At 42.7% G+C, this 20,326-nt stretch overlaps 2 protein-coding genes across 5 annotated transcripts in view; one reads left to right on the forward strand and one right to left on the reverse strand.

Annotated features, from left to right (window-relative positions):
- The window catches only part of MRPL18 (mitochondrial ribosomal protein L18), a 643,474-nt gene that overhangs the window by 356,606 nt on the left and 266,542 nt on the right, over positions 1–20,326 (reverse strand). The gene's annotated exons all lie outside the window — the stretch shown is intronic.
- STX11 (syntaxin 11) lies at positions 8,720–19,037 on the forward strand. 4 transcript variants are annotated; one of them, XM_069786916.1, is made up of 6 exons: positions 8,720–8,787; positions 10,772–10,881; positions 13,194–13,331; positions 13,453–13,650; positions 15,878–15,969; positions 16,648–19,037. In XM_069786916.1, exons 5-6 carry the CDS (start codon positions 15,963–15,965, stop codon positions 17,517–17,519), a joined length of 879 nt encoding a protein of 292 aa, XP_069643017.1. In that variant the 5' UTR covers positions 8,720–8,787; positions 10,772–10,881; positions 13,194–13,331; positions 13,453–13,650; positions 15,878–15,962; the 3' UTR covers positions 17,520–19,037. The 4 variants fall into 4 exon arrangements, with proteins under 4 accessions (XP_069643017.1, XP_069643018.1, XP_069643019.1 ...); XM_069786917.1 differs by lacking the exon at positions 8,720–8,787 and adding an exon at positions 11,097–11,250 and having other exon boundaries at positions 8,837–10,881; XM_069786918.1 differs by lacking the exons at positions 8,720–8,787; positions 13,194–13,331 and having other exon boundaries at positions 8,837–10,881.

Consider the following 20,326-nt stretch of genomic DNA (forward strand, 5'->3'; position numbering starts at 1 on the left):
GTGTTGTTCCATTGGCTCCAGCTAACTATGCTTGTTTACATCCATTACATGAAAATATTTTGAATTTGGCCAATTTATTGGTTACTAGCTTAATAAAACATGCTGGCACCTGCCCTCATCTCCTGAGTCAACAGAAGTCCCGGGGCTATTTCTTGTCCATCCAATCTGGCATTTAATACCACCGTAACTAGATTTGCAGTTCTTTAAGAATTCACGTATGGGTAATGAACCTTCAAAGCCACACATGGGTGACAAATTGTGGTTCACAAGGAATTCAGGGGCATTACACCCAGGGCTGGCTTCACATGCCTTTCAGGCATAATTGGAGAAGAATGTTAAATCCTTTCCTATATAAGCAAGAGACGGCCCTAGCACCGGGCATCCTCTGGCTCCACAGCAATTACATCTGTACAGCTTTCAGCACTCCATCCTTTTCTAACAGCCTTCTTCCCTCCTAATGAAGGAGAGAAAAGGAAAGCAAAAAGAAAAACATCTGCAGGGCTCAATACCTAAAGCACTATGTTATCCCTCATAAATCCAAATAACTCGGAGGGCTTCAGTGAAGAATTAAGGTGGATTTAGCTAGCTGTGGAGACACTTGGCTTCTGAATTCTTTTCAGCAGTCTGTTCCTCAGGCAACCAGGGAGGATCTCTCTACATCAGCAACATTTAGTGAAGAAGCTGTTCTGTAATGTCGGTAGCTTTTGTCAGAGGCTACAAGAAAATGTGAAAGACTCAGAGCAGGAGTGTTTGGTGGACCTTACTCAGGGTGGAAGTACTGCAGCTGAAGACTCAGTTTCCCTGGTAAATGAGTATAGTGAAAGTATTCCTAGCATCAGTCTCTCATTGTCTTCCTCCACTCACCTTGGCAATTGATAAAACATTTAATTTCAGGAGCACCTAATGATCCATGAGGTTAAAAAGAAAAAAGTTGATATTAATATAAAGTTATTTGTCCAAGACCATAAAAGAATAATTTCATTGAATCAATGTGTGCTAGATTATATCAGACCTGATTCTAGCTTAAAAGAGCCTTGTTTGTACTGCTCATCGAGAAAAACATGGTGAGAAGCATCGAGCACCAGAGCAGAGAGATGAGGGCTCTCCCTGGCATGGACAGTCCATCTGCTCTGTGGATCATCCATGAACTGCTAGACATCCTTAAGGTATTTTAACGTACAGGAGACTTTATATATTACATTTCACTACACATTTATGAGCACTGAAAGTAATTACACCTTTCCTCTTTCTAGAGGTGAGGAAACTGGAAGTAAAATGTGTCTCGTCCAAAGCCAGTCCTCAAGATCTAGGTTAGGGTTAGAAGCCTTTAAGGAAAAAACCCAGCTCTTCAGAGAAAAAAAGAACTAAAAGGGAGGCTTCCTGCCTCCAGATGTATTGTCCATTATGTTGCCCAAGCTCCTTCAAAAAATTATTGGCATCGGTGATCCTTACACTAATGAATTCTGCCTTTATCTATGAAACCGGAGTATTGCCTTTCACCAGTAAATGACAATTTTTCATTAAACGTCTCTCGTATAATGAGAGATAGTACAAAGTGAAAAAAGAAAATTACTTTGTTACTTTTGTAGCTTTGTATGTAAGGCTGCTCAGGACTCAGGGGAGGATAAAATGACAAGACTGAAAATTCAGCATCTCTTGTATGGGCAAATCACTTTTCTTTGTCTAATCATTTTCGTTACCAATCTACACTGTTCATGTTATTTCAAAAGTGAGTGAAATGAGCATAATAATCCAAAACAAGTGTCTTTTGTGTGTATGATGACGCCACAATCTTTTCATACAACTTTTCTGGTTTTGTTTCTCATAACACCATGCAAATGGGCACCCTTTGTAGGATTTAGCAAAATAATATGCTCGAGCACTTCGGGGTCCTTGTTTGTCAATGGTGAGGTTTTTTTAGCTACCTATTCATGTAGCTTAATTAGCTAGCTGCCTCTGAAAGTTTTCAACCTTCTTTAACCTCGTCTAATCTAGGTGACAAAATTTATAGAAATAATAAGGGCCTCTCACTCTCCATTGCCTTTCTTAGAAGGTTAATAATTTAACAATATTGCTACCTTGCCTGCTACTCAGCTACTGAGATTGTAACTAAGTGTCTCCCAAAGTGGAGGAGACTTGCCGCTCATCTATTTGGTCTTCCATACCCTCCTCACAAATTATAGGGAAGATACCAGATGTTTCTAGATGAGCATTTTGCTCTTGACTGAGTTGTCAGACACATCAATCAATGCACCCAGAGCTTTGCCTGCGCTGCAACAACAGCAGGTTAATTTGTAATTGTTGTTCCACGCCATACAAAGCAGAATGTATCTTTGATTACCCGTGAAGTTACATTAACACGCAGCTTTATTTTCAGGTCCGCTTGTGTTAACAACACTAAAGGCCCATTTGCTTTCTGCGGTCCAGTGGCGCTTAGGGGGTGCCGCAGCTGGTCTCACGGAGCAGCAGCTTGGAAAAGAAGAGAAAACCCGCTCATCGTTCAATGCTTTCAGGGAGTTCTAGGGGACCGATGGGACCCACCTACCTAAATTCAGCTCCAGCATCAAGGTCTAAGAGAAAAATCCCAGCAAAGACTCTGCATGGAAGAACCCTGCAGTACAGTCTTGGATTTTTCAAGGAGAAAGAGCCACTCTGTCAGATATATTTTTAAGTGACTGTTACCAATAAAACCTCAAGTATTGCTTAAGTTTTTTTCCTGAAACAACAACAGTATAGAAACTAAGGAGGGAGGAAGGTTCCTACGTTGCTGCAACTGTCTCCATCATGACAGAATTTTCTCTTGGCATGCCCAGGATGGGATGGATGCAATGTAAGAGAAATTTTGGAGCCTTATTATAACTGACAATGGCTCAGGAAAGAAGAGTTGCTCTTTCAGCTACTACTTGGCACCAACAAAGAAGTAACTTCTGTGTTTTAAAATTTCCAGATTCAAATTATCTGCAATTTTTTTGTGGTGAAAGGGAGAAAAAAGTACCCCCACATAAATGTCCAAGGCGTTCAAGAAAAGCAAAAAACTTCCTATCTCATAAAGACTTGAACAACCTCTATAACTACTTGTGTGGCTTATTAATGTGTATTAAAAACCGTGTGACCGAAGTTTTGTTGCTGGGTTTTGTTTAAGTTAGAATGATGGGGAAGGTGGTTTTTTCCCAGGAATGGTAAAAGTTATCAGAGTTGAAGTCACCACCTCGAAACGGGCTCAATTAAGAGCGGGACGAGGAGGAGGAGGAGGAGGAGGAGGAGGGGGACGGCGCCCGGCCCCAGCTCTCTCCTCAGGCGCCGTACGCTCCCTCGGTTTCGGCTCCCTGTCCGCCCCGGGGTCTCGCCGCCCCCCCAAACCGCCCCCCCCCCGCAGGCAGGCGGCGGGGGTCGGAAAGCCCCCGCTGCCCGGGGGGGAGGCGAGGGCTGGAAAGGGCAGGGGCGGCCATGGGGATGGCGGCAAAGAAACGGGCGACCTCAGCCCACCCACGCTTCCCAGCACCCGCGGGGCGGACTTTCCCCCCGCTAGGGAGTGGTGCGAGCCGAGGGCCGCCCCCGGGGGACGCAGGAGGAGGAGGCAGATGAGGAGGAGGAGGAGGAAGAGGAGGAGGAGGAAGGGGCACGGCGCGCGGCCCCTGCGGCCGCCCCCTCCATCCGCCCCTCGACGGCCGTGACTGACAGCCCGCCAGGGGCGGGGCGACGCTATGCAAATCACCCCCCTCTCTTTCGCAGCCAATAGGCGGGTGTGCCGAGCGGCGGGGCGGGACGCCAGGCGGGGACCAGCGCTTGCCTCGACGGCGCGGCCGCTGAGGCGGCAGCGGCGGCGCCGGGAGCGGCGCGGGTGAGGCGGGCCGGGGCCGGCCGGGCTGCCCTGTCCTGCCCTGTCGTGCCCGGGGGTGAGTACCTGCCGGGGTGGGGAGGACGAGATGGCGCTTTCCTCGGGGAAGCGGCCGGGCCGGGCTCCTTCACCGCGGGCATGTCGCCGTCGGCTCCCGGGACGGAAGGCCGACCGGGTCCCCGGGCGCCGACCCGACCCGGAGCTGCTTCGGGACACCGGGCCGGGTGCTGGGCTCCGGCGGGGGCGGTCAGCCCGTCCCTGCCTTTCCCCTGCTGTCGGGGGGAGTCCCGGTGCGCGGCCGGTGCCCCGCCGGCAAGGCGGGAGGAGCCGCGGGGGTTTCGGAGCGCTTTGCACCCCGGTTTGGGGTCAGGGTAAACGAAAGTGCCCCGTTTGAGGCGGGGAGGGTGGCGGGAGAGTCTGAAGCATGGACGGCAGGGGATGGGGACCGGGGTTTTGGGTCCGGAGGTGCCTCGGCTGCCTTCGGGTACGTCTGGTCCCGCAAAAGGGGCAAACGGGGTGGCTGGGCTTTTCGCGGGGCGAGGGACAACCAGAGGCGCTTTCGGATACGAGACTCCTCGTCCAGTGCCAGCGGGTGTCTGCGTTTCTAGCTGCCTTGTTTGTCTGGCTTAACGAGTATTAACGTTTCATTCATCGTGCTCATATGTGGTTATGAATACGCTCGTATGCGGTTATGAACTGCTCCAGAGCAGATTTTGTAGAAAACTGGGTTTATATACAAAATATAACAGCTTTTGCTCCTTTCTTGGGCATCATCATGGCCAAGCCTGTGAGTGGGTGCAAAAGTTGGTGTTCTTTGATTGCTTCCTATTAATTGATACTCATTTCCTTTTCTGCCAAGAAGAATTAGTACTCGTGTATGTCTGAGATAACTGCATGTAACTGTGTGATACCGGGAAAGGAAATGACTAGAAGAATAACACTGGCCTAAAACAGACATTCACACTTCTTGTTCCTGTTCTTTAGATGGTATTTTAGGAACCGTTTTTTTAGCTGTCAGGGATCAAAATGGCAATATATGACTTTTTAAGATGAGAATACAATTTGAAGGATGCTCCTTTCTTACCAATGGTGTTACTCGCTATTCAAATAGTTTTATATGGAAGTGGTGAGACTACAAGATGAGCGTAACTCTTTTTTTCTTAATTCAAAACAGACCAAAGCTCTAACAGACGAACAGATGAAAGGTCATCCTTAAGAAAGGACGGTTTAGATGCCCAACGCCTCTGACGACCTTTTTCTCACTTTTTTTTTCACTGACTGCCTTGTATGACCACTGCTCTGAAACTGAAATTGCATGTTAAGTCATATGGCAAACGTATTGGGTGTTTTGGCCGAGACTTAAAACTGCAAGTTAACCTCTGTTGTCATAAGAGATCTTCATGAACAAACTAAGCACAGTACCTAAGATCCCTTGAGACATTAAAATGGGTATAATGTGATAACGGTATCTTCTGGGCACTGCAGATAAACGCGATGCTATGGAACACAGCTGCATATTATATCACAGTCTTGGAGATTTTGGGTGCTGTGGGGTTAGGCTCCAGGTCTGGTACCTTCCATTATATTATGACAGTAACTAATATCTGCTGCAAAAGGAGAAATGGTAGTCGCTGCTGGTGCAGAAATAATAGAGAGAAGAGAAACTGCTGGGTGAAAAGAGTCACCCAAATTGCTCCCCAGCATGGGCAGCGGGACTGTGCTCGCCTGTGCTTGCACGTACACTGTGCTGGACGTACAGTGAGACCGGGAGCAAGGGCACTGAACAAATCATGGAAATGCAGGGCCATGGGGAGACTGCACGACATCAGCTAATCCATTCCGTGCATTGTAGCAGTGCACCTAAACCGGACCTGAGAGGGGTTTCTGTAGCCTCTCTCTATCCTCTGAGGAAGAGGGTCCCACAGTGCTCCCACAGAAAAATGGCCTGATTTTCAGCTAGTCACAGCTAGTTCAACATAGATCTCATGCATGAAACAAATGGATTACTTTGTGTGTTTCCAATGTCAACACAGGGAACAAACTGATTGTTGCTCTTTTTATAAACTCCTTTTATACATTGGAGTGCTGTGTCTCTCTCCCTGGTCTTCTGCATGAAATGAACATAATTCCTTCAACTATTCTTCCTCCAGGGCTGTATTTTCTAAACCGTTTGGAGACAATTCTCAGTACACTCTGACTTTCCTAGTGTGAGTACAGGATGTACTATTCCAGCTGAGGCCCTACCTATGCCAAGCTGAGTAAAACCAGTCCTTCCCATGTCATCTCTCATAAAAGACATGGCTTTTTTTACAATGTCATTATATTGTGAACTTGCAAACTTTTAGCTTGCAATCTGCTATAACCCCACCAATGTTCTCTTGCTACCAAACTAGGTGCAACTTTCTATCTGTGCGAATAATTTCTTCTAAATGTACCATACCAGGCTCGTCTCTGTTGAATTTCCTTTTATTTTTGCCAGTACTTCTCTTACTTGCCAAGGTCATCTTAAATTCTCATCATTTCTCCTCCCCTCTGCCATCAAACACTCACTTGCACTCCCTTCCAGTTCCGTGTCACCTGGAGACTGTACAGGCTCATGTTTGGTTCCACTCTCCAAGCTGCTAATGGAAAATACGGATAACCTCCAAGTATGACAGAAACCCATCATAATGTTGGCCTATTCAAAACCAGTTCTGATGAGAGAAGACAACTGCTGTGTCAAGTATGAAGGTGCTGGATCAGATACATTTTCCATTATCTTTTATCTGGTCCATCAATTTTTTTGATTCTTTGGTCATCCCTGTAGTGCAGGGATGACAAAGCACAGTGCAGAAATTACTATGGCAATGTTAATTTGAGCCAACAAACTCATCTCAGCACCAAATACAGGGTTCCCACTTTTACGCAGTTTTGCAGAGAAGCCACTTCTGCTTACACTTGCATTTTGGGCTGCCCTCCGGGACGTGGTCCCCACATGAGCCATCTCTGGTGAGGAACATCATTCCCAGGGAGCGGCAGCGATGCTCCTGCCTAGGGCTGGCTCCTGGGAACCCCCTCTTGGGGAGCGGGACGGGGGGGCCCTGCTGGAGGGGAGCAATGCAGTTCAGTTTCTACATCTGTGTTGATAGCTTTTGCTGATTGTGTCAAGCGTCTTGGTATTTCATCTAGCCTATCACACAAAGTGTTTGGCTCTTCTCAGCTAGACCACATTTCTGTAGTTTATCACAGAGGGGATGATGTCACATATCTTGACTTCAGAAGGCTTATCACAGTTAACCCGTTAATTGCCAAGATAATTCTTGACAAACTCACATTCACAAAAGCCAAGAAAGTACTGAACGCTCCAGCTTTTCCTGCTATGCCCTTCCTCTGTGCCCTATTTGTGTTAATGATAAATCACTTATTTTTGAAAGCAAGAATAAAGCTTGCTTGAGCTTCGGATATGCCCAGTCAGGAACAGATTCTCTAAGTACCACTGGCCAGTGTGTCCCTAATTACATCTATATCTTGTCTCAACTTCACTGGTACTTTGAACGGGCCCGTGAACACCCATGGGCTGCTAAGTAGTGTAGAGTGACTGCCATAAAGCCTGCCAGCACCTGACATGTCCTGGGGCTGAGGCTCTGGGTATACATGTGTGGCTGTGGGGGTTATTTCCTGACTGAAACTATTTTGGTCCAGTTACAGTTGTGTAGATTTGGCAGTAGGACCCAGAACTGAGCCTCACGTGTACTGGCCAACATGAACAAACACCCTGTATTTAACCTTAAAGGGATTTTTTAAAGAGTACTTGATTTCAGATTCTAACACTGTATTACAAGCTTTAAATATATGTGTATTTGAAAAAGTAATGCTGTTGTGCTAATTTTAAAATGTCTGCAGAACATGTTGCTTCTGACTGATGATCACGTGCAACCTCATATTTCTACTCGGATGCCAACATAATGTCTTAATCACTTATAAATACCACTGTGAGGTAGCAATAGTAGTTATATAAATGGGGTATGTACGTAGCTATTTCACTGAGCCAATGTGTTTCAGGGAAGCCGAGGTAATTAATTAGATAATGTATATACTCATGGCAATGTAGCGACAGCACTGCCTGCAAGTGCGTTGTCTGATTTCCTCGCGCAATGACTCATAACGATGCCGAGCTGTAGTAATTGCCAAGAAATGCATGGATGGCTGTCTCACTGTTTATGTTAGTGATATGGTTCTGTCTTAACTATTTGCCAAGCTGGTGGAGGTACAGTTCACGCTCCCCTTGTCTCCATCTAGGCCAGTTTTACCTGAAGACCTTGCTGTTACCTATGGCAGGAAGGACGGGCACGCTGCAGTAGTCAGCCTGCAGTGCGCTGCGTGTACTGAAAAGCACTGAATGGAGAGCGATGGTGGGATTGTTTTTCTTCCCCTTGGGTAAAATACAATCCTGTGCATGTTCATTTACTTTTTATAATGGCACTCTGTTTTTAGCAAGCTGTACACGTTAAAGCTGATCGGAGTTAGCTGGCAGGTGTCAAGGATTCTGCAGGTTTTCAGTATCTGCAGTTGCTAACTATATATTCTGTTCCTAGCATCCTTAGGAAAAGGAAGGGGCTAAATTTGGGGTTTGCATTAGCCTTTCCTGTCCTTAACTTCCATTTGTATACAGAAGCATGAGGACTGCTGGAGAGAGTTCCCAAATTGGGGAGGGGGTTCAAACAATGCACATGAAGACTTAACACTTCAATGGGCCATGTAGTGAAGATGGAGAAACTTTTTTTTGTCTACAGCCCTGGTACAGGCACACCCCCCCAGCCAAACAAACACAAATCTAGTTACAATTGCTCATTAGTGTGACTTGTGAGAAAAATGTCAAGAGATACTAAGAATCCATTTTATTGTCTAGCCAGGATTGAAAATTTGTCAGTGGTGATCCACAGCTCTCCAGTGAAAATTTAGACAACCCAGTAAGTAGTAATAGTCAACCTATGTGCAACAAGCTGTCCTCTCCAGTGCAAGAATAATGTTTACTTAGCACGTGCTACTGTGTAGTAACAAGTTAAAACTTCAGATTTTTTTGTCTGTCTCATCATAAATATGTGAAAAATGCAATGCATATTATGTGTGCACTTAATGCATGCCAGCAGCTTCTCCTAGTTTTGATACTGATGTCTGGAAAACCTGATAACTAGTCTATGGAAAACACCAAGATGGTTAACTTTATTGAATATGTCTGGGAAGTATAAGGTGCACCCTAGATCCTTGAATTTGTAATATGCTGTTGTACAAAAATTGAGAGTTACTTTACCTTGAAGAGACTGAATACTGGTAAAGACACTGGGGTAAGTCAAAGAGGACCCTCCAAAGCTATCAGTATTCAAGCAATTATTGCCTCATTACTTTAAGTTAGAGGCAACAAACTATTTGAATGTTAATTTCCCCCCCCCTAGGCCTTTCCTAGCCTTTATGGTAGGAAAGGAACCACTGGAGACTTGGAGATTCTGACAGCTGCAGAAATAGCCCACAACGAATGGAGCCATCCCTGCTTCTCTGAATATATCAACTTGTAATAAATAACTTGTTCCAATACAAACAGAGAAGTTGACACTTCATGCAAGCTTTTGGAAAAAAACCTGCCCTGAGACATTTGCAACTGCATGCGCTTCTCACTAGGGTATTGAAAGTATTAAAAGAGGTGTTCTGCTGTACACAGGCTTTGACTACAATATGAAGTGGGTGGTGTCTAAGAGTCTTCAGATATATTTGCGGCTTCTTGCTGGATTTCTGTAGCTTTATAACTGGTGTTCTGTGTTAACTGGTGTATTTTCAATCCTGAATATTTTTTCTATTTTTAAACATTGCCCAATCCAAGAAACTCCAGAGAAGATAACTTCCTTTCAGTGAGGCCACAGAAAGATTCTGAAATGCTGATCTCTGTCATAGTTGTTAATATTGGAGTTAATATACAGATATGATCTTAAAACTGCTCCACAAGGCAAGCTGTCCTATCATTAGATTATGATTTTTGGTGTTTCCTTGAGCTCTTACAGATGAGAAGGAAGGAAAAAGAAGAGTGATTTGAGAAATTCAAGCCTGCTGTTCCACCAGTGATGGACATGATTGGGGAGATGGGGAATTTGGTCTGAAAAGATGACTAGCACTCTGCTATCAGTCAATTAGCAGATCTTTTGGAAAGAGGAAAACCTATTGTAAACAACAGTCTGTTTTCCAAATGAATTTATATTGTCAAATCTATTATTGGACAACAGATGCCAGGCAAAATTATTAAATCTGGTCTAAGACAGTTGTTTCCAAAACAGAAAGATACTAGAAAACTGTGATTAAATCTGAACTCCAACTCTTCAAATGAAAGGCTTCGGCTGCATTTAACCCTTCTTTTACCTATACATTACTTGCATTTTTGTGCAACAGCAGCACACTATTTGCCTTGTAATGGAGCGTGTTCGACTCAACCAGTCCGAGTGGATTTCCATCAATACTGCATCCTCTACAAGCAGTATGGGAAGATATTGGAATGTGCTGACGCACGCTTGGCTATGAAGCAATTCTGCCTGGGAGTAGGTTATTTCCTAATTGTTCACCACTTGTTTTCTTGAGTCACATCTATTCTGTGTCATGCAACCAAGAGCACATGCCATTCAGAGACAGGATGAGCCACGCGGGTTCATAGTGGAGCACAAAACGACTTCTACCTTCTGAGGGAGAGAAGAACTGCTGATAGAAATGAATTTTAACTGGCTTGTTTTGAAATATCTGTTGTTCCTCAAACAGGCCACTTCAACTGAAGTCAAAGCTTCATCTTGTAAGGCCCTACTCAAGGCTAAAAAGATTACTGACTAGACTTTGGGTAATCCACAAGCTAGTATTAACTAGCAGCTGCCTTTGATGAATGCTGTAAAAATTAAAAATGTACACTGGCTTCCTTCCCAGCTCCTGGTGACGAAATATGGATGCTGTGCTGAAACTGCTGCTTTATTTCACCGTTTGTCCCCAAACTCAGTGATGTGGATATACAAATGCTAAAGCTGAAATAAATAGAGGTGTGCAGCTCATTTGTTTCTATAGAAATAACTTTTCATCCTTAAGTTATTTCTATGTAGGTGACAGGCTGCAGAACATTAGCACAGCAATGGAAATGTGCTGTGTAGGACTCCTATTTGTTTGTATATGGGGCTAACAGGGGGTTTATGTGTATGCACAGTTTTTGATTTTCAGAGTGAATTTCCTTTCCTGTCTGAAATCCCATGTCATGCAGAGTTGTGTGGGGCTGCAGTCTTTACTGCGCCAGGACAGCTTGAGTCTTTCTCAGGCATCATGGGAAAGCTAGTCATTGTGGTGATTAATACCAAGAAGTAGCATGCTAACATGAAGAGATGAGCACTGAACGTGTCCTCAGCTGACTGTACTTGGTGGGTATCTGGCTTCAAATTTGTAACCTCTGCAGTCATTACCTGGCCTGTACTTCCTGGGTGTGTGAGTGTGTATTTTGGTGTTACACACCATGACGGACTGCAGAAGGAACTTCATTTTTACAAGGACAGATTTATCTAGCCCAAAAATACAAACATGGAAGTACATGTTCCAGTTTGAATATACACAGTATTTTAAAAGAAAATAAAACTGACAGCTAATCTATTAAAATGCACACTCTTAGAATTAAGTTATTTATACTCTTGGGGCTGTTACTCCAGAGTAGTTGGCGTCTTGATACTCTCATATGTTAGAACTATCTTAAATAAACCCATGCAAGTACTTGAATATATTTAGCACTCATGTTCAAATTAGTGAACTTTTGACCTAAGGCTGAGTACTGGAACAATTTAGACTGGACCTTTGGAGGTCGTCTAATCCAGCCCCCCTCCAAAGACACACAGGTGGTTCAGGTTGCTGAGGGCCATGTCCAGTAGAGTTTTGAATATCTTCTATGCAGATTCCAAAACTTCTCTGGACATCTTTTCCAGTGTTTCTGAAAGATGTATATTTTTCCTTTTTTTCTTGCTCTACTATCTGGCTGGCTTTTCCCTCGTTTCCACTTGGGTCTCTTACCCCTTTTGCTGTTGCTGCACACCTTCATGAAGGGTCTATCCGTCCATGACGCAGTTGGTGACAGCAACAAGACTTCCCTTGAGCTTCCTGCTTTCCAGGCTGAACATTCCCAGCTCTCTCAGCCTCTCCTCATATATCAGGTGCTCCAGCACCTCTGACCGTCCATCTTGGTGGCCTCCCCAGTGTGTCCATGTCTCTTGCGCTGGGGAGCCCTGGCACCAACACAGCAGTCCAGATGTGGACTCTCAAGTGTCAGATGGGGGGAGGGTCACTTCCCTCGACCACCTTTGCTACATCAGCCCAGGATTCTGTTGGCCCCCTTTTGCCACAAGGGCGCATTGCTGACTCATGTTCAACTTGATGGCCACCACCACACCCAGGTCCTGTTCTCCAGAGCTGCTTGCTAGCCAGGGAGCCCAACTTATACTGCTGCACCAGGCCCTCTGTTCAGGGAGGTATTGCTGCTCATTTTAAAGAATGTGTGCTGAGGCTATCCCTAACAACTAGTAATGTACTATGTATTAATATATTGTTGTTTTAATTACAAACAATGCTACCGACATGTAAGTAGATGCAAACTTCCCCGAGTAACAACAACATCTGATAAAGGAGGTCACTTTTTCTAAATACTGATTCGTTAAGCTGACATTTTTCAAATGGCTGTTCCCCCCTGCTCTCCCATGCTTGTTTGTTCATTTGTTTCAGCTCTTTAGTGTCAGTTCTGCCCCTGACACTACCAAAGGAATGCTTGGGAGTTATTGTCCTCTCTTGGGAAGATCTGGTTCCCCTTTGTTTGAAATGGGAATTTGAAATGGGGAAAGACCTCTGTGGTGGCGTTGCATTCGAGCCTGCTGTTTTCCTTATGTAAACCTCCTAAAATTTTGCCAAATTGTGAGTTTCTCAAAGCAGCAGTTTGCAAATGCCCCAAATAAATTTACTGGCTTCCTTGAGCAAAAGGTGCTCAAGAAAGCTGAAACCTAAACATTTTCTTGAACCTCACAGATATCTTTGGTCAAATATTACAAATGCTAACCTGCAGAGTAATTTTGCATGCTCTTGCATAAAGCTGAATAGGCGTCCTCTGCAATTTGTGGTGTTTGTGGCCTAATATGATGCTGAAATACAGGCAGAAAGTCATTCTCTTCCTGTCCTCCATCCTGTCCAGGCACTGTATGTAGATAAGGAAGAGCATCTTGCAAATGTGAAGATGAAGTAGGAAGCAGGCTAGGTGATGTACTTTAGAAACAGAGAGAAAAAGACAGGACTCAAGGAAAATGAAAGATGTCAAAAATCCCTAATTTTGCAGGACTCTGAAGTCCAGCTTGAAGAGATGGCATCGTTTGTTAGGACAAAAGTGCGATCACTTTAGCTGTGGAGCCATTACCCTGATGCGTATGGATCCTCAATGCAGAGTTAAAAGATCCTCATGTTGATCACCTTGAATGTAAGTTTGGTATGCAGTTTAAAATAATGTAGGCTTTTAGAGCTAAGCACTCAGAAACTGGGAAACCCCAGGTTGAAGATTGTCAGTGCAACTGTAATTTGATCCCTCTGTTCACATTTAGAATTGGATTCTACTGGTTCTACTGGATCACGGAGATCGTGGGTGATGCTGTACATATCATTGGAGACGAGCTTCTCACCTCGATCCATGTGTTCATTCACTGATGTCCGGCTTGTGACTTTGTGCTCTTACTCAGCAAAGTGCCCGAGGCTTGCAGCGGTGACCGAAGTCAGAAGGAGCTGACTTCTGAATGTACCAGGTACAAAAAACTGTGCTTCAGGTGTCTCAGGTGGGCATTGTTACTCATCAAGAGTGATAGTGTTGTCCTTAGTCACTCTAAGCTGAAACCTGTGGCTGTGGATGGGGCTGTTAGATCTGCCCTCCCCCAAAAAGACTGTTACAAGTCTAAGGAGCTTTCCAGGGATTTCACAAGAGAAATCCATAAGGAAATTAATAGTAGTAACATAGTAAATGATATATCTGTCCATGAACTGAATGATGAATATTAAATTTTAGGTTGTACAACTTTTATTCGGCCTATACAGACTGTAGGCAGAGACTTGGTGGAAGTGATAAGACATAGGCCAGTGTTTAAGTGCATGATCTTCCTGTGTGTAGGCAACAATATTTTTACAGAGATGCTGCAGAATTAGTATACACATGAACTTACTACAGCATTAGTATTTTCATGTTGTGAATTACCATGTATTTACTTCTCCATTTCTCCCTATTTTTATTTTATGTAACACCTTAAAATTGTTGCGGGTGAGAAAGACAAATTGCAAGTTACACTTTTGAGTGTAGGGGGAAGGAAGGGTAGACCTATTCCTACAAACTGATAAGTTTATTACGCAGGAGTTCTTACTCAGTGTGGTTTTCTGTTTGTGTTTTCTTTGTCAAGCACAAAAAATAAAACGTTATTCTTGTTGAGCCAGTTGCCAGTCTGCTCTCTGTGGAAGGCTTATGAAGTTCAGTTTTTCTCAAGTTCAAGGAATTTTAAGCACAAAGGCAATGTAGTCCTGCACGCACATGATTTAGTTTACATGAATGGCACCTTGCTGCTGTGGGTTGTCATTTTAAAGTCATAAAAAAACATTGTTTGCTGTTTCCAAATGTAGATGCTAAACACAAAAAGGATAAACTGCTGAACCCAACACATGACAGCTCAAGGATCAGACTAGAAGTGGGAGGATCATCAACTCTAGGGAAGCCAGTAAGAGTCAGGAATGCAGTCAGATGAGCAATGTGACTGGTTTTCAGAGCCATGTCCACATTTCAGGTGAAAAGCATCTCAGAAACAGTTAGTGATTAGAAGAGATCTAATAATTCTGAGATTGCTAGATGCCTTTGTTCCCTTTCCACCATGCTGTCTAGAAAATGGTCCACTATTTCCAGACAGGAGGGGTAGATGTTCTCACTGTCCCAGTGCCTCTAGGCAAACTTAGCCATACAGTTTTAAAGCCAAGTAAACCCGACCTTTAAGCTGTACCACACTTTTTTTTTTTTTCCTTTTAGATGGGGATTTTTCATGTTGATTTTGTGGCATGAGGTGAAAGTCTTGATTTTATTATTGTTGAGGGAGGAGGTGGAAAACCTTTCATTTCCTAAAGCTTTCTCTATATGATTGAGTTGAATCTATGTGGCTTATGTTTTAAATTCAAACAATCATCTTACACGTGTGGATTCCTGAATGAAAGCTCTTCTCTCAGGATGTTAAATGGACTTTATTTGTTTACATTGCTTGTAAAAGGATTTGTTTAAGTTGAAATTCACTTTTTTGCTTCAATGTAAATGTGATCCTAATCAGGACAGTTCTCAAGACCAGTATATACCCCCAATGAACTATATGAGCCCAAGAGACTATGTCTGTGATGGAATCTTTCCCATCTCCTCCCTAACATCTTTAACACATCCTACAATCCCATGAAACAGATTATAAACTTGCAGTTTAATTCACATTAGATCTAGGCCTGTTATACTGGGTATGTATGCATGACTTTTCTTAACCTGGGAGTAACTGATGATCCTATGAAGGGATGTCTTGTTCACGGTGGATAGCATGTTTGTAAATGTTGTGAAGATACTTTAATTCCTGGAAAAACAAAAATGAATCCTTCAGACACAGAGATCTGGAGATGTCCTGCTTGGTGCTGCTTCTTAACTTGGTTCTCTTTCTTATTAATTTAAATGAGGTCATGGGATGTACAGCTTCTGTGATGGAAAATTTTCAGCTTCCTGCTTGCTGTAACACTTGGTGCAGGGCTCTTGCTAAAGCTTTCAGATTTCACTTTCTGCAAAGACTTTAGGTCTAGAGCTTCAAGTAAACAACATACTTAAAGGAGGCTTATGTTTTGTTACCACGTAACCGGTCTGTACAGATTATTCATTCTGTGGCTTTTAATTAAATTTGTAGTTAAGTAGGCCTGAGACAAACACATAGAAAACAGATCCTAATCTGTAACAATGGTGTTACTTTATTTCTTCAGTAGGATATTTCCATCACACAAAAAAGAAGGGTTGGATGGATGGTTTTACTTACACAATGCTGCTATTGCTGTGTTGTTTTGTTTGATGCCTGGTACGTATGGTCAATGATAGCATCTGCAGACCCTAAACTTGCCCTTTTTTTTTTTTAATTTTAGATTTTTAATTCTGTCTTGATACTTTCCACACCATTTCTCAAAACTTTTCTTTCCCAACTGTATTGGTGAATGCCATTTCTGTTTCTGAGAGGCTTCCTACTCTTCTCCCAGGAAAAGCAAGCTTAGAATGACAGAGGACCTGTGACATTTAGGGCAGTTGATGTAATGAAGGTCAAGATGTACAGATTTCTCTAGTGAGCAGCAGTGGGAAGCGTTCAGTTATTAACGCATCTACACATACCAGTAGCTGAAGGCTTTCTATCATTTGCTCAAGAGTTTGTTTTTTTTTCTCCAAGTGAAAGACTGGCATTTTGGGGGGGTTGGGGATCGTCTTATTATTCTTTTGGATTTTCTTCAGGATTTGTTGTCTTCTCCCTTGCACTTTTTTAGTTTCTAAGCTTTCTAGTTTCTAGAAGAGTGTTCTAGCACCAGAGTTTTGGATCTGAGATCCATCACTATATAAAATACCGTGAACAAATTTAAAATCTGGTATTTTGGGTTATTTTTGATGTAGTTATAACTATGATGTAGTTATTAGCTATGAACTTTCAATGCTTTTAAACCAATATTTTATTTACTTTAAAATTCTTTCCTCCTGTTCCTCTGTTTTACAGGCAGGATGAAAGACCGACTAAATGAGCTGCGTGAATTTGCCAGGTTACACAACCAACAGTTTTCTGATAGTGAGGAGGATGAAAATTCACCCCATGATGTTCTCCTTTATGAGACTGATTATGCCTTGGAAATTCTTCATAAAGACATACAGAACATTCGGACAGAAAATGACCACCTAAAAGAGGATGTCAAGCGGCTCAGAAAGCAAAACAGCCGCTTCCTTACTTCCATGCGCCGTCTTAGTAGCATCAAACGAGATACTAATTGTATTGCCAGAGACATCAAGGCCCGCGGAGAAAGCATCCACAGGAAACTCCAGATAATGAGAGATTTCAGCGAAGATGCAATAACAAAATACGGGGCTATGTCTGTCATTGCCAGGGTGGCGAAGAACCACTATGTTGACCTCATGCATGCATTTCAGGAAGCTATGTTTGAATACAATGCAACAGAGATGAACCAGCGGGAGAACTGCAAGATTCGAATTCAGCGGCAGCTAGAGATCATGGGCAAAGATGTTTCTAGCAATCAGATTGAGGAGATGATTGAGCAAGGCAAGTGGGATGTCTTCTCTGAGAATCTCTTGTCGGATGTTAAGGGGGCTCGCTCAGCCTTGAATGAGATAGAGACACGTCATAAGGAGCTGGTGAAGTTAGAAGGACGCATTAAGGAAGTTCACGAGCTCTTTCTGCAGGTGGCCCTGCTAGTGGAGGAACAGGCGGACACCTTCGATGTCATTGAGATAAATATGCAAAATGTTGAGGACTATGTAGGAGAAGCTAAAGAGCAAGTGAAAAAAGCTTTGGAATACAGAAGAAAACACCCCTTCAGGACAATCCTCTGCTGCTGCTTATCCTGTTGCAGAAGGTGACTATCCCACTGAAGCTATCACCGACCAACTCAAATGTCTTCCAAATCAGGCATTCTTTCCAGTGACTTCTCTGTAATGAAAACCCCTATAAACGGGGGGGGGGGGGGGGGGGAGCTATTTTGCAGTTGGTTTTGTTCATTGCCTTTTTTCCTAAATGTGCTGAAGGCTGTTCTATTTGAGAACTTCTAGAAATGTTGATAAACTATTTTTAATCTATTTTTAATTGAAATGTACTCTGTTGCTGTAAGTAAAGGTGCAAGAAGGTCTCTGCAGTGATACTTGTTTCAAATAGGCAAGAAAGAGGAATGAATGATGGGCTGATAACTCAGCCTAGGGATGATGAGAAATTTCAAGAAATAACTTTATTCTTCTCAAAGTGAGTCTGCAGGCACTGCAGCCTTACCACCTGGGGTGACACAATACACCACAGAATCAGGAGGTTTCAATTTTAACTAGATTGGAGCCTGCTTGATGCAAATACTTGAACAGATTTTTGCTCTGTTCATTTGACAAAATACTGAGCCTGTTAGCAGGAGCAGGACACAGGAACTAGTTTCTATTTCAACTTGATTTCCACCTGTCATGAATCTTAACAGAAGTAACCGCACCTTAAATGATAGTATGCGTGTTTTGCTCCATTCACAAATGGAGCAAGTGATTGCTTTTCTCCATTTTGAGTACCCGCAACTTTGTCAAGGTGGCTAGAAGCACTGCGACACTGACGCATCTCACTGGCTTTTGACTTCAGCCACTGTCTGTACTCTCAGTTTCAAAACTGCCATGCTTTTATGCTTCTAAGATATTTTTCTGCCAATTAATACTTCAGCCAGAAGAGATGCATGCAGTGACCTTCTGCAGAAGCACCCATGAGAAGACAACAGTTGGGGAGTTGAGAAGGCATTTTAGGGTCTCCTGTGCTGGCACATAAACACAAGCAGTTTCAGTGGAAGGATTATCCTGTCAATAGACTTTTATTTTTTTATAAGCATTGATTGAATATGGATTTTTTAATATCTATTTTAAATAACATGAAGGATTAAATTTATTGACATGCAATTTTACCGGTGTACAAAAACTATGACTTTTCTCCCATTATTAGGAAATCTCCACCTGGGAAAGAAAATAGACATATTTCTTCAGTACACCTGAAGAAGAAAGAAAACAACATTTTAATGTCATTTCAGTGCTCTTTTCAAGCTTAAAAATAATCTCTCCTTTTGTGTAAGGGGAGTCTGCCGACAGTAGGTTTGGAATATGAGGAGGGAATAGAAAATTTGCAGCCCTGGAAACCACTGAACATTGTCAGTGAAGCATGTATTCATAAGGTCTGGGGAATGATTACAGCTCCTGCTTCTGGAGGTTTTCCAACTACAATATTTCTAGGTGGCTTCCTGATACACTGTGATCTATTGCTATCCTTTGAATTAATGCAGGACATTTTTTCAGAAGTTAGTGACTTTTTAAAAAAACTCTGATCCTATTTGTACCTATTGTAATAAATATATTGAAACATTTCAAGTGTTTTGCTTTTGGGATTTTTTCTCGGGAGATGTGCATAGCCATCTTCCTGCACCAATCGCAATGAAACATTTCCCTTCTGATCTTTTCCACACTAATTTTATATTGGAAAAAACACCCATACATTTCTTACTATTTATATTGATACAACAAAACAGCAAAATAAATTCAACTTCCAAGTGTTCATATCCTAGTGGGAAATGCTTCTTAGCCAGACAGGCTTTTTTTACACAAATAGAAGCTAAATGGATAACTCTTCTCAAAAACTGAAAGTCTCTTTTGCTGAAGAGCATGTCTGTGATAACACAGAAGAGTGAGGAACACCAATTTTCTAAACTAGAAGATACTTTGATATTCAGTGATGTCCTGATGAAATCAGAATTACACTTGCCTGAGGACCTCTCCAGCAACACAATGCTCAAACTTGAAGTGGGAGAAAGGAGGGTGTTGAGCTGTCACCATTACCAGTAGCTTTGGTGCTACTCAAGAAAAGTTGCTTACTCCGTAGGTACTGCCATTCAAGGCAATGGAAATGTGCATTTGTAGAGAAATACCCTAAACCTCTGAGTGTCAGCATGTGGGCATAAATCAGTGAAGAACAGAATATGCATTTAATTTCATCTGCATATTCTTAGCACCCACCAGTGCTTTTGATAAAAATGTGTACATGGTTTTTTTGTTGGTTTCTTTTTTGCACATATGTATGTCTACAAATGGAATAAAAGATTTAATAAGAAAAACTGAAAGTGCAGAGTGTTTTACATTGAATCAGCAGCTCTGAATAGTTTCTTGCATTGTCAAAGTTTAGTGTAAAAGCTGCTGGACTAAACTGAGTTGGTGAAAGGAGATTAAACAATGCCTAAAAAAAAAAGTCCTCCTAATATCTGTTGCCACAATAAATCAAATGTGTTGCATATTGAGATAGACTTCCCATAATTTTTCCTACAAAAACCATGAAAAATGAGTTTCATGCATTCTAAGATAATTCTCTACTGCAAGAAAAATACAAATTTACACTGGCAGTTCTGAGAGATCTTGATTTCGTTAGTAGAAATGCAAAGCTTATATTCAAATCTTTAGTCTGATTTGAGGCACGGGGAAGGAGAGAGCGAAAGCATGAAGAAAAAGGTAATTGGAGACCTTGTCTTTTGACTTAAGGCTGTTGCTGCAGGGAAGAAACTGAGAATCATTGAAACACCAGCTTGGGACCCTTTAAAACTATTTTAAAGTTGCATTGTGAATTAGAGGCACTCAAAAAATTGCTTCCAGTAACTGAAGAAGTCATTCAC

Source organism: Haliaeetus albicilla, chromosome 7, assembly GCF_947461875.1.
Source record: "Haliaeetus albicilla chromosome 7, bHalAlb1.1, whole genome shotgun sequence".
In the NCBI taxonomy this organism is placed as follows: Eukaryota; Metazoa; Chordata; class Aves; order Accipitriformes; family Accipitridae; genus Haliaeetus; species Haliaeetus albicilla.